Below are 17,390 nucleotides of genomic sequence, written 5' to 3'. Positions count from 1 at the left end.
GGGCGCGGCGCAAGGGAAAAAAAATATAAAGTGTACAACACTTTTATAAAGACAAAAGACAAAACTCGGTTTGGAATTAGAGTGCAAGATAATCCCAGGGTGCTTTAATGTGAGCCTGGCTTCAAGATGAAAGAGCAGCAATGTGCAGGCAAGACCATGAGAGGACAGCTGGTCTCATGGATACCAGTTTGTACTCTATGTGCCTCATTCACTCACTCTGATGTTTCTGGCGATAAAGCTGACAACTTGCCTACACAAAGAAATCATCAACGAGAGACAATTAAATAAACAGATGAATTGAGAGGCGAGTTGGGGATTACAAGGGAAGCTGTTGAGGTTAAAAAGTGTGTAGGGGAATAGAGCTACAATGATAAACCGTTTCAAATTCAGATTATTAATGAAACGGAGCAGTGTAAAGCCTCTCATTTGGCATCTGTGCTTTTTTACGGCACACTGCACAATGGCATTCTAGCAACTTTTTCAAATAATATGACCATGGTGTCTATCTCTTGGCGAGCTGTGCCGTGAATCAGGACATATGTCCTTCTCATCCCAGTGCAGTTGTATCGCACAGTGATCAGAGGAGAAGGCCTGGTTTTGTTGGATTGGGAGATGAAGGGTTTTGGTGGATTGGGAGATGGAGGGTTTTGGTGGATTGGGAGATGGAGGGTTTTGGTGGATTGGGAGATGGAGGGTTTTGGTGGATTGGGAGATGAAGGGTTTGGGTAGATTGGGAGATGGAGGGTTTGGTTGGATTGGGAGAGAGATAGTTTTAGTGAAGATGTAAGGAAAGGAGCCAATGTTCGCAGAAAGTGCAAAGAGAGAGGAAAAGGGGGCCACAGCAAGGAAGATGAAAAAAGGGGGGGCAGTGAAGAGAAGGGATAGGTGAGACGAGAGATAGCAAAGTGCGGAGGATCTGCACAAAGTAGGGTGCAAGTACCTTTTCTTAATAAAAAAAAGCATTGTTTAGCACCAAACTTTTTTCTCCTAATTGGCATAAAATTGCACATTTACCCAATGGTTTGCATGTATATAGTGCTGCATGAGCTGTGGTTCCTTCCGCCTATGGGTGCAAAAGGGTAAAGGTAAGTGAAAGTTCTGCTTCTCAAAATGTTAATTTTACCTTTAACTATTTTTTACTATTATTTGCTCATGAAAGTAAGAGGCCAAGGGCCAGATTCATCTGTATCTGCCGAGTTTGTGTGTATTCTACGCAAAATCACTCTGTACATACCCAGAGCCAGGACATACGCCAATGTTCACTGCATCTACATACGCAAAGGACACTTACTACAGCCTATGATTTCTGGGAGTGAGCGGAGCAAGAAGGGGCATTCGCCCTTAGTCAATGTACAGTAAGGGCGTGCCAAACTGGAGCGCCACAGTCACATCCGAATCCAGCTCTGGGTATCTCTCAAGTACTTGTATTTCTGCCATTTTTCTTTCTCCAGCTACAGGACTAGTCTAAGTCCTGATCAGTAGTGTGGACAGTCTTGTATACATGCTATAACATGTGTCTGCAATCACAAGCAGCTGTAAAAATGTATTTTATGCTCAGTAGACATTAAGAACACCCTAATAAATGTATTTTATGGAAAAAATGTATAATTATTTTTTTTTAACTATTTTGTCATTTAACTATTTTGTCATTATTTTTTTTTCTGTGCTTTCTTTTGCGAATGTATACTCCACATAGGCAGGGCCGCCATCAGGGGGGTGCAGGGAGTACAGCAGTATGGGGCCCTACAGCAGAGTGGGGCCCCACCAGCCCTGGGACCAAACAAATTTATTAGGGGAGGGGGAATCCACAGTGAAGTAAGGGTGGTAGCGGGCCCCATTTCTAGACAGCAGCTGCTCCTGAGAGGTGGGGTGGGCAGAGACCTCTGTGAGTAATTAAGGATAGGGTAGCGGGCCCCCTCATAGGCAGCATGTCTGCCTCTGCTCCCAAGATGTTTGGGCCCCACAGATGCTGCTATTTGCTCCAGTCCCAGGTGCCCCGGCTCCTGGACAGAGAGACATCCTGCTGCATCGCTGACGTCATGTAATTAATAACGTCACAGCGCTGTCACTAGAGGGGAGCCGAAAGGAGACAGCAAGAAGATGATGGAACCGGAGATGGAGGGGTGACTGTTGAGAATGTGTGGGGGGGGTCAAATGTTGGGTAGAAAGTAATTTAAAATGAGGGTGGGGTGAGAGAAGGAAGGAGGGGGGCCCCTGCCTTTTACATTTGTACTGGGCCCAGCAATTTTTGGTGGCAACCCTACTCATAGGTATTGGACGTATCCTGCAGTGTCTTGTGTAGTAGAGCAGAGCAGACCTAACACCTGAATTCATCAGCACTCGTATCCGGAGATCCGTTCCTTGTTGAATTCAGGAGTACGCAGAGCCGATTTACGTGCGTTATTAAACAAACACACAGGCAGTGCTCAGTATGCGTGCCTTGATGAGTCCGGCTCCAAGTGTCTATCCCTTAAAATTATTGATTTATTTTTGGCACGCTCTCAGCCAGGGCAATCTTATCATTTTTGTGATTCACCTAGTGAATAACTGGGACTAGAACATCATACTCAGTGAGATGAGACAACATTTTGGCTCACGTAGAGGCAGGCGCCTGATACCATCCATAGATTGTTAGGTCGTAAATGTCCTCTCACTGAGTTCTAGCAACATTTAGCAACTTTAAATGTTTGCGGTTAATAAAATATTTTCATATATTTTACATATACATTTCATTTTAGAATCTCTGGGAGACTCCTGAACTTCCTGTAGTTCTCCCGGACCCCCAGGAGATCAGGCCGTCCGCCTGCATCCTGCCCATTTCCTAGTGAGGTGGACGGGATAGTGGAATCAATGACATGATTTGTGGGGTATCGCATCATGTGGGGCATGGGTGAGATCACAGCATTACATGACAGGAGGCCGGGCCAAAGTTAGATGTATTGTGGCATTCCCCCCCCTCCCCCTCCACACTTGTCACTTGACCTCCTCTCTGAGGTTGCTCGGAGAGAAGTGGAATAAATTTGGGGAGCGGGACTCTGGATTATAAATTAAAAAGCACCTGTCAAGTGCATAGAATGGAGGCAGTTATTTTTTTGGGCTGTACTGAGGTTCTCAAGAATGCAGCTGATCAAGGAACCGGAACACCATGCATATTAGTAATAAAGGGCCCCAGATGTCACGAGTTCCCGAAAATTGATGGGCTACATTCTGATGATTACAGTTTAAGGCCATTGAATGGCTGAATCCACTGAGTGTATGTGACAGGTGAACTTTAAAATACTGTCTTTGCTCTTCCATCACTTTACAAGACATTTCACTGTACCTTACTTAAAGATAGTGAAGCTAGTTTCACATACCTGTAATGAAAGCAGTCAATGTCTCATTATGTTCCCAGCTGCCCGTTAAACCTTAGTGCTCCATTACCCAGATGGAGGTACAGACACGTGCAGTTTGTATCTGGCAGCACAGTACACATCTTCTGTGTGTAACTGCTGTAATGCTCACTGCCTTAGTCCATTCAAAGAAAGTTACTGGCATTCTTTTTTTTAATCTGCAGCTAAATCTCACAACACACTATGCAGACGTGCATAAGGCTTGGTGTTGCCAATCCTATAGGTACAAAATAGAGTGCATGCAAAATGAGCAAGCTCACCTGAGAATTTCATAAATAAAAGTTTCATTTTCTCATAGTAACTATCCATATAAATTCCCAATTTAATCGGAATGAAATCATTTCCATTTGCATCCTAGGACAAACATTGTATAATAAGTCCCTCTCTGGTCTGCCGTCGGGCACATCGTATGCAGGCTTTGTTCAAATCACATATTATCACATTGCACCAGTCCTTAGCACATCATTGAGGTGGGTGAGTGGCAACGTCTCTACCATCAGTCTGAGCTTTGGCACTGTAACCTGCAGCTAACACCGGCTTCCTTTGGTCCCGTAGGGTATGTGCGTTCAGCATCTCCAGCAGCAAATCGTACACGGGCACCACGTTTTTGCACTTCATGCTGAGCAGATGCTCCATTCCTTTGTTACTGAAATCAAGAATTTTGACAAAGGGATTGTTTGAAGCATACGGGAAATTCCCGCAACGTACCCTAAGAACATTGTTACTTTGTTATGTGACTTTAAAGCTTAATCTACAGCAGCTCTGCTGTATAAATTTATTTCTCTGTATCACAAGCAGTATCCCCCATTCAATAGCTTGAAGTTAGCAAAAAACAGGTAATACGATGGACTAAAAGCTCAAATTAGTGAGCATGCCCATTGACGTTATTCTTTTTCAATTGCAGCAGCTGCTGTGTCTATCCTGGTCATGGAAAGAAAGAATAGACTTGCCTCTTGAAAAAATTAGATATGTCAGCTTTGAGCAAGGGAATGGGACACATTTAATGCTAATCGTTTGCTTAATAAACTATAGTTCAGCTAGTTTAAATTATTTAGCTCAGTAATACACAGCCTTTAACATAGACTAATGGTCAATAGTTGCTTTAGTTGTCTCCGCTGATAGTTAGCCTGGTCAATGACAATGCAATAAAACCAATGTATAAGTAGTGCACTGTGCATTAGTGCCAGGCTGGCACTGTTAAGCAGCGCATGGCAAAGAAATCACACAAGAGGGCATTTGTGTATATACCCAAAGCAAAAATATTTTATATATATTTTTACTTGGCCCAATAAAGTCACAGAAAGCTACATGATTCAGGTTGGAAAATACCACTGTTGGCGACGTGCCAGTGTATACATGGGCATATGGCTAATCCTCATAAACTTTAAAGGGAGACTAATACAATTAAAGGAAAACAATAAAAACCCTTTAGCTCTATAGCAGTATGTTGAAGTAGCTCATAGTGTTGCATTTGTAACGAGTGATCGTACTCTCCTGTCACTAATGTACTCTTCTATCACTTTGCCACTTGATTTGAAAAAAGCTAATTGCATGAAAGCATGAAAACCTATTTGCTTTCAGCGCAGACACAAGTAATGCACACTTTAAAAGGCTTCAGAAAAGACTGAGGTCACTGTGGTCATTATTACTTGGTTCTCAATAGAATATTTAAAAATGATCTGTATTGATTGTGTTTATTGATGCTTTGCCTGGTAAATAAACCGAATTGCTGTAGTACATGGTGGAATATTGTAATTACTAGTCCTACCTGGCATGTCTGACATGAGAAAGAAGCATTAGTAAGTTGGCTAAGCGGGTAGACTGCTGACGGAAAGGGATCCCACTCTTGCCAATGACCCAGACCAGCCCATCGGTGACTGTGTTTAATAGCTGGTGCAGCTTCCTGCCGCTGTCTGACTCCTCCTCTGAACTGGAGAGTGGAAACATGCCTAAAGGTAATACATGGCAAAAACCACACAATGAAATATTAAGACATTAAAATATGGTTTTATTAGAATTTTTTAGGCAGCTCTGATACATATATGGGACTTGTGGACTTGTAAACTTGACTTGAAGAAGGGTAAACCAACCCTAAAATTTTGTTCTGATTGTTGCTCTGTACAATTAACATAGTGATGGGTTTCCTTACCCATCTAGGATTCATGCTTACCTCCAGAGGCTGGACGGGCAGGGGGGCATCGGCCCCACTGGCCGCTCAATCTGACCGCTCTTTGGGCTGGCCACCCCCCGACACGGCCGCATCGCGTGTCATGTGATGCGGCTGCCTGTGTGCCCCCCGGGCTGAAATTTGCCAGCCCGCTTCTGATTCACCTACTTGTGCACTTCACTCTCAGGCGCACACTTACGCGGGTTTCCAGATCCCTGGAAACAACCCTCCCGGCCTGGGAATTTGATGCTTCAGAAACCAGGCTGGGGAAGTTTAGACCTCCCGGTGGATGGTCGCTCCCCCGGGACCAGTCACCTTAATGCAGCCGCTGATTGTCTTGATTCCATGCCCTGCTGTATGTGCCCGCCCATCTCTCCCCCCACTGCCAGTAATGGGGTATAGGACATAGCGGCATGCACATTGCTGGGAAGTATGGTAGAAATCTCCACCTATTTTTCCTCGCACCCAATTCCCCCCCCCATGTGGAAAATTCAGCGATGGCAGCAAGCTACAGCATTGCACGGCACTAGGTAGGTGTCAGGGGAAGGGGCTTTCAAGGCAAGTCTAAGTATGGTGGAAGGTGTGAAAGGGCTATTAATGTTGTTCTGGTAGGGGGTGGGGTGAAGGTAGGGGCTAATCATGTAATGTGGGTAGGAGCTGCTCAATTCTTGGTGGACAATATTTATTTAATGGTGAGGATTATTTAATTTAATACAGGGGTAGTGGTGGGGCCTATTTAAAGTAGAACATGATACCGAGTTTGGGGAGCAGAAGGATCATTTATTAAACATGTTTAATATTATATATATGCTGGACTGTTTAGGAGGAAATGGTTTTATTAATTAAATGAGGATACTATTAATTTAATATTGGGGCAGATAGGGGGAAATATATCTATTAAATGTGAATACTAATAATGTAATGTTGGGGATGGCAGAGGGGCTATAGATCTACTTAATACATGTGAATACTATTAATTTTATTTTGATGCTGGTTGGGGGATTAGTTCTATTTAAATGAGAATGCTATTAATTTAATTTTGGGGCAGTTCAGTCTGCCAACTGTCCTGGTTACGGTGGGGCAGTTTTGATTTTAAGTTGAAATCAGGCCCACAATGCTCTGCTCGTGAAGGGGGGGGGCTGCATGTACGTTACATTACTCGTCGATTTAAAAGGGATGGGAATGGGTTGGAGAGCAGCTTAACACTCTCTAAAATGATAGCCACGCCCCCTGGAGGCGTGCCGTGGAAACCCCCCTCTAGAAATCCTGCGATTGGTCCTTGAGACTAGTGTGTTTGGTAGGTGAATCATATTTTCCCTCTACCCTTAATCCGAAGGGGCATGACCTGAACAAGAAGTGGAGATGAGAATGGAGCTCAGAGTGGAGTGGAGAATAGTTCTGGCTTGGCAGGGGCAAACGCAGGATTTGTGGAGGGGGGTTTCCACACCATGCCGCCAGTGGGCGTGACCAGCATGCATGGGGGCGTGGCTATAATTTTAGAGAGTGCTTGGCTGCTCTCCAAGTCTTCCTATCCCATAATATACATGGGCAATGCTGCGTGCACTACTGTTAGGTGCACGCAGCTCTCCCTTTTCAGGCAGAGCCGTGTGAAGCGGGAGCAGGGTCCAGTCACCTCAGTTATACAGTGCCCCAGGCTTGGAGGGGGGTTTCCAGGCACTAGGAACCCCCCCCCCCTCAGTTTGCCTATGCTTGGGGTTACATCTCCCGCTGGACTGATAATGCCGTACCTGGAGCAAGAGAGCACTGACTCTTGAAAGGCACAAGTCAGCAGGTCTTTGAGTCGATGTTTGCCACCCTAAAGTAGGGTAACACCCTGACTGGATCATAAAGGACCATAATACCAGTTCCTGTTGTGTGTTTGAGGGCACACAATCCATAGCTACAGTGAGCACACTTGCCCTGGGTATTGTGAAACAGATTTAGAATTTTACATTCCATACAAAATGTTATAATCACATTATATGAATGTAAATATATACAGATCAGCAAACACTTAAAATAAAGGCAACACAATATCACCCATGCAGTAGTTTAGGAGTAAGTTTAAAAAAAGTAAGTAATTAAAGAGATATTTTTTTAAGTTATGCAGACATGTGCATTTCACAGTCTTTACATTCTTTAAAATATTGTTTAATGCCTCCGCTCCAATGGACCACCAAAAATTATGCAAAGCATGTGCTGTAGGACATTGTTTTTCAGCTTCTTAAATGCCCCCATATTGTAGTCATTCATACAAAGACAACAGCAATTGTAAGTTCTAAACACTCACTGGAATTCAGCAGGATCATCACCTTCAGGCAGAGATATTCTTTGTGTTGCAGCTTTAACTCTCGGAATCTTGAAGTGGTAGCAAGCAGCATGTCAAAGATTTCTATAATTCCCTCCACACATTTACCTTCATCCCTGTAACACACACAAAATGACATTTTATCCATTGGCTTGCCTGGTGGGTCCTTCAGATCCGTGTCCAACACGAGGCTGGGGTGTCCTGTAGCTGAGGGGACAGTGTGTGTATGTGAAGGGTCTGGGCAATGAGTGGGGGCACTTTTGGGCTATGGGAATAGTTAACTGGATGACATCTTCACTTCCCATGTTTAACTTGGACATCACCTTACAGCAAACTCAGGAAAGTGGAACAACAAAAAACTTTGCACCGTAAGTGGACCCAACAAGATCAAAACTTAACAAATCCATCATATAGGTAGAGCGCAGGAGTGGTAAATCTGTGGAATAAATACTCCACGGTATGTATAGCTCGGAAACAAATACAGCTCACAGTATAACCCAGCAAGAAATATAGCACAGTGGTATCTTCACAAAGATGTACAATTCCGCAGTTACACTGTATCAGGTGGTGGTCTCTGGTTCATGTGAATTCAATAAGAGACAGATATTGCTCAATATTAGGGGCGTATTCAATTAAGCACGGAGTGCCTCCAGAATGGGCGTGAAGGCACTCTGCGTTACCGCAACATCGCAGATCTTCCTTCGCCCCCTCCCATAGGGTTTTATCACAGAAAATGCGCAGCCGCCATGTTCATCCTCATCATGTCATGTTTTCTGTATTTGATAATATTGTTTTGTTTTGCATTTAAAACATTAACATCTAGATCAGAGTTGTCCAAACTTAGTCCTCAAGGGCCACCAACAGTTCATGTTTTCAGGATTTCTTGAATCATGCGCAGCTGAGTTAATCTACTTTGCTGGGTCACTAATTATCACAGCTGATTCTACAGGCTGAAAACATGAACTGTTGGTAGCCCTTGAGGACTGAGTTTGGACACCTCTGAAATAGAGTATAAGTGGAAAAGGGGAAAACAAAGATGGGGACATTTATGAAAAGTGGTGCAAAGATAACCTTGTTAAAAAGATTTTGTAACCCATAGCAACCACACATTGTTTTATTTTCCTAACTGTACTAGAAAAATGAGAGATGGAATATTACACAGTTGCCAACATTGGCAACTTGAAGTCCGGGAGGCAGGTGTGTGTGTGTGTTTAGGGGTGGGGCTCAAAGAATTGAGTCATTAGCCCCGCCCCCAAAGCAGTCATCACTTTTTTGGGCCAATAAAAATAGGGGGCGCGGCCACAATGACACGTGCACAGTGCCACTAAGCCCCATCCCCGCCATTTAATTTTCAGAGACGGCCGTGAATCGGGAGAATTGCCCTCTCTCCCGGGGGTATGGGAGGCCGACTCGAATTTTGGGAGTATCCCGGACATTCCGGGAGAGTTGACAAGTATGGAATATTATTGGTACTAAATATGGTATCTTACACGTTTACCTATATACCGGTTTTCAGGGTCTGGCTGCCAAGTTTTAGCCCAGGGGGGTGAGATTCGGCTGAGCAGCCTGTTGGGAACATTTTAAAGGGAAAAAAAATTGAAGCCCACCATGAGGACCGGCTGAGGCACTTGCCCCCTTACCCCAGTCCAGCCATCCCTGCCGGTTTTCTTAGCTTTACCCCATTATATAGCACTAGCAATACATACAGATCTGTAATTATAGCCCTAAAACTTGACTCACACACAAGATTGAGTTTTAACTTTTGGAATAAGTCCAGTATTGTTAAGGAAGCTTTACACAAAGACATTATAATGAAATCAATAAACATGCACAGTGATTTCCCAAATGTTTCCTCTTATGGAGATGTCTTAATAAATATTTACTGAAGCAACAGCTGCTAAATCCGTATTGACCCGCTCGTTAACACAACATAGAAACTGAAGACTATTTTACATAATTCCCATCCGCAGAGGGTTCACAGAAGGAAACACTTGTCAAACTAAAAAGACAAAAAAAACATATAATTTGCAAGTCATGCAAAGGAAATTGGAATATATTGTGGACGGCAGAAGGAGATGCAGAACTTAGGAGCGAATGAAGAAATAATGAGTCGGCTTGTACATGCTCTTACTGGGGTTTAAAAGTGTTAGAAGATTTTGTTATCCTGACATCGAGCTCTGGGTATCACCAGCCGGATCACACAAGACAACCACAAAAATATTCTTTTAAATGTTATTTTAACTAGATCACAATGGGGAACTTAAATAATAAGTTTTATTTTAAAAACAGAATGACATAAGATGTTTTGGGTGATAAACTTAATAAACTTAGTGATCTTAAAGTGAAAATATACTGAAATAGATGTAGTGGGTATTTTCCTTCTATGATTCTGCAAAGGTTATTACATTTTTAAGGGGAAAGGGGAACTTTGGTGGGGGGGGGGCATCAGGGGCAAATGCAGGATTTGTAGAGGGGGGTTTCCATACCACGCCACCAGTGGGCGTGACCAGCATTCATAGGAGCGTGCCTATAATATTAGGCAGTGCTTGGCTGCTCTCCAACTCTTCCAATAATCATAATGTACATGGGCAATGCTGGGTGCACTACTGTTAGGTGCACGCAGCTCTCCCTTTTCAAACAGAGCCCTGTGAAGCGGGAGCAGGGTCCAGCCACCTCAATTATACAGTGCACTAGGCTTGGAGGGGGGTTTCCAGGCACTAGGAAACCCCCCTCTGTTTGCCTATGGGCATCTAAGGCACCCACATACATTCTCCCATCCCAGTGTGGCAGGAAGGACATGGATTTACATCACCAGAGCCTGCCTGTCGCTCAGACAACCCTTCCATGACCAGGACATAAAGTTAATACATCCAATTCGTTTTCATTCTCTCTGGGCCTGATTCATTAAGGAACTTAGGCAAGAATTTGAGTAAGTTTTCTTACTCAAGTTTTCTGGACAAAACCATGTTGCAATGCAAGGGGTGTAAATTAGTTTATTATTTTGCACATAAGTTAAATACTGGCTGTTTTTCATGTAGCACACAAATATAAACGTTAAATTTCAGTGTACAAATAAGCTATCAAGTATTTGTGTGCTACATGAAAAAAAAAACAGTAATTAACTTATGTGCAAAATAATAAACTAATTAACACCCCTTGCATTGTAACATGGTTTTGTCCAGAAAACTTAAGTAAGAAAACTTACTCAAATTCTTTCCAAAGTTCCTTAATGAATCAGGCCCTCTGTTTTTATTTTTCATTTTCTACTGAAAGAAAAATGTGGATTTAACTGCGGCAAGAGAGAAGACTTGTCTTGCAATCTCTGATGCCCTTAGGCACAGCCTACTCTGCCTCACGCTAAACCTGGCTCTAGCGCAGGAGACTCCGCACAACAGACCTTAGTCCGCTGCTTATTTGCATTAATTACTTTAAGTGGAAGTTACAATGGTGCTTGCTATGCCTAGGTGAGTTAGAATTTCCTTAAACAACAGTAACACAATGCCGTATTATCATGAAAACTAGTAGAATGAAAGAAAAGAGTAACACTGTGCAGACAGTGTTACATTTTGTATCCCAAAAGGGAAGTGGAATATTAGGATGACCTATGGGTTAGACAAATATGGGTGTGCGGTAGAGTGGTGGATTGGGGTCTGGATGATAGGATCATGGGTTTAGCTTGGGCAGATCGAACGCAGCGGTAATTTTGCCCTGTTTTTTTTTTCTTTTCAAGCGTTTCAACGTTGTGTCCTTAATATACATTGGAATAGACGCTAAATTGTGCCATCAAAGACTAAAAGTTTAATAAAATAATCATAAAAGTAAGTACATTTAAAATACTTTTTTTTTTATAATAGTCTGTGGGAATACTGTAACACATGTTACAGAGTTTGAAGGATATGACGTTGGGAGAGAGGTTGGTGGTGCAAAGTATTGAGGTCACACGTAGGAGACGTCTTGGGGGTAAATGTATCAAGCAGCGGGTTTGAAAAGTGGAGTTGCTGCCTGTAGCAACCAATCAGATTCTAGTTATCATTTATTTAGTACATTCTACAAAATGATAGCTAGAATCTGATTGGTTGCCACTTTTCAAACCCGCCGGAAACTCGCAGCTTGATACATTTACCCCTTGGAGGTGTGAGGGAAGTGTTGGGGAGGACAGCGGGAGATTGTTGGACCATAGAGGACATGCCGGAGTTATCTACCGTTTAGGTTTTGCAGAAAAAAAAAGGCTTTTAATTGTAACATCCGGACTTATTCATTTAGAGCCATATTAAAAGTAATGAAATTGTGGAGAGTCTTATGTACCGAGAAGAGTCATCATTAGCACCTTTGCAAAAGTTGTGATATTTATATTTCGCACAAAAAGAAAAAAAGAAAAAAGCCTTGTGAGCGCTCGAGAAACATTAAGTCCTTCTGGAGCAATGTTCCTTCTTGTAGGGTTCTTGACATCTACAAGGAGCTAGCAAAGTTTCACACCTTCTGTAATTTGGGTGCCTAGTGAGAATCAGAAATTGACTCATTCTCTTTGAGATTCAGAGCTGGACTTATTGAATAACTTCTGGAAACTTATACTAAGATTCTATTAGGATTATGAGTGAATATGCAGATATTTAGTGGGTATGCACCCTACATACTCATACCCCCTTTATCCAAAATCCCCATCGCCATTACATTTACTGGGAAATGAATGTGGAATGTAAATAAGTAGAAAAACAACATATATACTTATCATCATTATTATTAATAAGTTTGTCATGATCCAGCACTCAACTGAGCCTGCGTGAAGCGCGTGTGACAAAGGGTTAATAAAAAAACAAACACCTGGTCTGTTTAAAAATGATTAAAACTATCATTGTCTGTTCCACACACAAATTTTGCCTTGCTAAATATGCCACTACCAAGGTTTGGTGTCGAGAGCTGACACTCCAACTCAGGAAGCCTTCGGTTTTCCCTTTAAACTAATCTAATTTACTTTCCCAATTGTAAAGCGCTATGGAATTTGCTGGGGCTATATAAATAAATTGATGATGATGATCATAGTCATAAACCAAATGATTTCCTCTGTTAAATGTATGTAGTGTTCTAAAACCAACCTAAGTCTGATGTGAATTTGTAAGAACACAGAGACATGAACTTATTAAGTATAATTTAATATGGAAAATAAATCCACGATGCTTAAGATGAAAACAATTCACAAAATGACATACAAAGATTTAATTCAATACAATCCGTAGGTCTTCAAGACACTGTCCTATCCTGGTTCTCATCCTACTTATCTGATCGCCCTTTAGTGTTAATTTCTCTGGATCTATCTCTGCTCCGCTTTCTTTATCAGTTGGAGTACCACAAGGCTCAGTCCTAGGTCCTTTGCTGTTCTCTATCTACACCACTTCTCTAGGAAAACTAATAAACTTTCTTCCATTTCATCTTGTTTGTCCTTTTGCTAACTGAAACTCAATCTTTCAAAAAAAAGTTAATATTCCCACCCGCCAACAGCAGCTTCCTGTCTGACATTTCTATTTCTGTTGACAATATGACCATAAATCCCACCCCGCAAGCTCTCTGCCTAGGTGTAATCCTTGACTCACAACTGTCCTTTGTTCACCACCAGGCGCGGGCTAGGAGAGGGATGGCCGGGGGGCACACAGGCGGCCGCATCATATGATGGGATGCGGCCGCGTCATTGATGACGTGGCCGCATCTCCTGTCATGTGATGCGGCCGCCTGTGCGCTGACACGGCAGCATCTGATGTCATCAGATGCGGCCGCGGGGGGTAATCTATGTTTTTTTGCATCCGAGGGGCGGCCGGCCGGCCTACCCCCCGGCTCTAATAGCCGTCTGACCCAGCGGCCCGGGGGGGGCGTTGCCCCCTGCCCCCCGGGCCAGCCCGCCCCTGTTCACCACATAGATATCTAAATCATGTCACATAAATCTAAAATACATTTCCAGAATATGTACTTATCTCACACAAGCATACATTTTTAATTCATGCCCTCTTCATCTCCCGCATTGACTATTGCAATTCCCTCCTTACTGGTCTTCCTTGAATCACACTTTCACCCCTACAATCTGTTTTGCATGTAGTGGATTTTCTTTGCAAACCGTTATTCCTCTGCTGAGTCACTCTGTCAGTCTCTACATTGGTTGCCTGTTTTTCACCAAATCCAACATAAAATTCTTCTACTAACATACAAGGCCATCAACAAAGCTGCACCGACATACATCTCCTCACTTGTCTCAAAATATCTCCCAACTCGACACCTCCGTTCTGCACAAGATCTGCATCTCTCTCCCACTCTCATCACATTCCCGGTTACAGGACTTTTTTGGGGTTGCACCCACTTTGTGGAATTTACTCCCTCACACAGTAAAACTTTCCTCTAGTCTTCAAACCTTCAAGTGTTCTCTGATAAAACCCACCTCTTCAGACAAGCTTATAATATTCCTCAACACCCTTCTTAACCTCTGAAGGTTACCCTATTACCACCCTTTACAATATTCACACAAGACAACAACCCTCTGAACAACATTGCAGTGTGATTGGATCATATCGCCCACTAGGCACTTTTTACCTTTGCATTCTGGCTGGACCAATATGATGTAGCATCATCATCATCACCATTTATTTATATAGCGCCACTAATTCTGCAGCGCTGTACAGAGAACTCGCTCACATCAGTCCCTGCACCTTTGGGGATTACAGTCTAAATTCCCTAACACACACAGACACACAGACTAGGGTCAACTTGTTAGCAGCCAATTAACCTACCTAACCTTTGGAGTGTGGGAGGAAACTGGAGCACCCGGAGGAAACCCACGCAACCAGGGGGAGAACATACAAACTCCACACAAATAAGACCATGGTTGGGAATTGAACTCATGACCCCAGTGCAGTAAGGCAGAAGTGCTAACCACTATGCCACCGTGCTGCCCCTAGCATTTAACCTCATGTATCACACTTCCATTGTCCTATAGAGCGTAAGCTTGCAAGCAGGGCCCTCTTACCTCTCTGTCTGTATGTATTACTCAGTATTGTTTTATTACTGTATTTGTTCCCAATTGTAAAGCGCTACAGAATATGCTGGCGCTATATAAACAAATGATGATAATGATGATAATAATATAAACCAACTTCACGCTACCCACCTAAAAAGTGCTGCCCTAAACAACGGCCTTTATGGTAAATACCGATATGCTTGACGTGTGCTTGTTCTAAGTGGATAACCCCACTGTCTTTTTTGTGGTAATTTCAGAAGTAGGACACTACATTGTAGGACTCGGATGTGGGAGCACCACAGTTAGTTTGGCCAGGAAACAACATTGTTTTGTATGGAAGCATCTCATTTAAAATAAATCCTTATAAACAACACTAAAATCAATTTCTTAATGAGCAAGACTTCTGAATGCATTGATACATTGTATTTTTGTGAATGGTGAATACCAGTTTAGGCCGCAGAGTGGCTGCATTAGCTGTACGCGTTAGCTGTACGCGTTAGCTGTATGCCTTAGCTGTACGCGTTAGCTGTATGCGTTAGCTGTATGCTTTAGCTGTACGCGTTAGCTGTATGCGTTAGCTGTACGCGTTAGCTGTACGCATTGCATATGACTATGGTATGACATTTCATGTATTGGGAATAGTCTGCTCTTTCCACATTTGGACTAAAACTCCATAATGTTAGTTGCAGCCAGGAGTTATGAAAATTGTGGTATTATCAGTTAATGAGAAGTCCTTGGGCCCTTGGACATATAATGCCACTCACCGGTCAAGAGAAAGATCTGGGGCAAAGATAAGTTTTCCAGGTTGATCGATGGACCTCCACATCAGTCCCATCATTAAAACCTCCAGCCAGCAGCTCTCCAGCAGGCGAACTTGATCATTTAGACTCAAATCCACAAAACCTGTAAGATCAAAATCCTTTAAAACTGTCCTTTACACTGTACATATATGTCTCATCTCAGCACATACATGACTTGTCTGCACATACATGGCGCTTGTATCTGTACATACATGACTCTTGCACCAACACATTCATGTATCTTGTCAGGGGCAAATGCTTGATTTGTAGAGGGGGGTTTCCACACCACGCCACCAGTGGGCGTGACCAGCATGGATGGGGGCGTGGCTATAATATTAGACAGTGCTTGGCTGCTCTCCACCGCTTCCTATCCCTATAATATACATGGGCAATGCTGCGTGCACTACTGTTAAGTGTACGCAGCTCTCCCTTTTCAGTGGGGGCAGGGTCCAGCCACCTCAATTATACAGTGCCCAGGCTTGGAGAGGGGTTTCCAGGCACTAGGAAACCCCCTCTCCCCTCGGTTTGCCTATGTTTGCCCCTGTACATTCATGTCTCTAGTCCCTGCACATACATGTCTCTTGTGCCCCATTAAAGTGGATATCCTCTACGTTCCATGACTAGCAGATTGCGGACATGGAACTTGCTACGGTTAGAATGGCATTGGGCCGATGACCAGTTAAACAGGTACAGTGGCCAAAACCTCCCACCACCATCAGTACCCCCGTCTGTTTGTAAATTGCCTGAAGAAATGTTAGGGAATTGTTCCCTAGTACATAGGACATAATGACGGAAGCTGTCGCTGTGCTAGTCAGCATTTGTCCCCTATCCTTTTCCCTTCTCCTCCTGGCCATAGAGCGCCAGGACCCTATCCTAGCCCACAATTTCTTTTTTTAAAAGAGATAAGTGCAAGAAACAACAACTGTATTCAATTATTTGCAATTCTGCTGCCCTAGATATGAGTCTTTGCACAAATCTTGGCCATTTAATGAGAGACTAGGAGGGCCAATAAAATTACCTGGAGTGGAAATCCTCTTTAACATTAGCACACACCCTTAATATCGTCATTAGTAATTGTTCAAAAATTAGATAGACTCATCTAAAGTGCCCTCTGCTGGAGAGAGATGTTACTGCAACTTCTAACATAGTGAGATCAATTGATAGATTTTTAACAGAAATCCTTATTTCTCTACATGTTCCCAATGTGTAATTAATGGATAGCATTGGAACAGTGCTTCCTAGTTGCAAAATCAGCGATCAAATTTATTGTACAAAGAATTTTAACAGAAGTGGTACAACCTATATGTTACTCATTTATCAGAGCCATACATAACACATCCTGTTTGTTTTCAAAATAAGTCATTTATTTGTCTAACATACAAGGATCCTCTAGTTCATACCTGGGATCTTCTTGGCCCACGCTATCATGTGAACCAGTTCCTTATCAGCCAGCTTTGTTAATGACATCATCATGGATGCCTCCGTGAAGGGCTTGCAGGGACTGGTCATTAATAAAACATTTGGTGGTTCGGCTTCGATTAACGATAAAACGAATTGCTCAGGACCCATGGAGCTGGGAAGAACCTCTTTCACCCGTCCTATAGTTTCAATGATCTTTTTGTTTTTTCCAAGACATTGCACCTGGTCCTCCGAGTGGCGCCGATGGCGTATGATACGGTACCCACAACGTTCACGCCTGGTTCCTGAAAATAAATGGAACTTAGAA

General features: G+C 43.0%; 1 protein-coding gene across 1 annotated transcript in view; it reads right to left on the bottom strand.

Annotated features, from left to right (window-relative positions):
* Window positions 1-2,779: 2,779 nt before the first annotated feature.
* ESR2 (estrogen receptor 2) overlaps window positions 2,780-17,390 on the bottom strand; it is a 99,773-nt gene continuing 85,162 nt past the window's right edge. Inside the window, exons 5-9 of the mRNA XM_075193610.1 lie at window positions 17,065-17,367; window positions 15,629-15,767; window positions 7,850-7,983; window positions 5,161-5,341; window positions 2,780-4,038 (exon numbers count right to left, since the gene is read on the bottom strand). Coding sequence (XP_075049711.1) covers window positions 3,855-4,038; window positions 5,161-5,341; window positions 7,850-7,983; window positions 15,629-15,767; window positions 17,065-17,367 — 941 coding nt within the window. The 3' untranslated portion in view covers window positions 2,780-3,854. The remainder of the gene's footprint in view (window positions 4,039-5,160; window positions 5,342-7,849; window positions 7,984-15,628; window positions 15,768-17,064; window positions 17,368-17,390) is intronic.

Source organism: Mixophyes fleayi, chromosome 12 (assembly GCF_038048845.1).
Source record: "Mixophyes fleayi isolate aMixFle1 chromosome 12, aMixFle1.hap1, whole genome shotgun sequence".
Classification (NCBI taxonomy): Eukaryota; Metazoa; Chordata; class Amphibia; order Anura; family Limnodynastidae; genus Mixophyes; species Mixophyes fleayi.
This window is presented reverse-complemented; position numbering and strand designations above follow the sequence as displayed.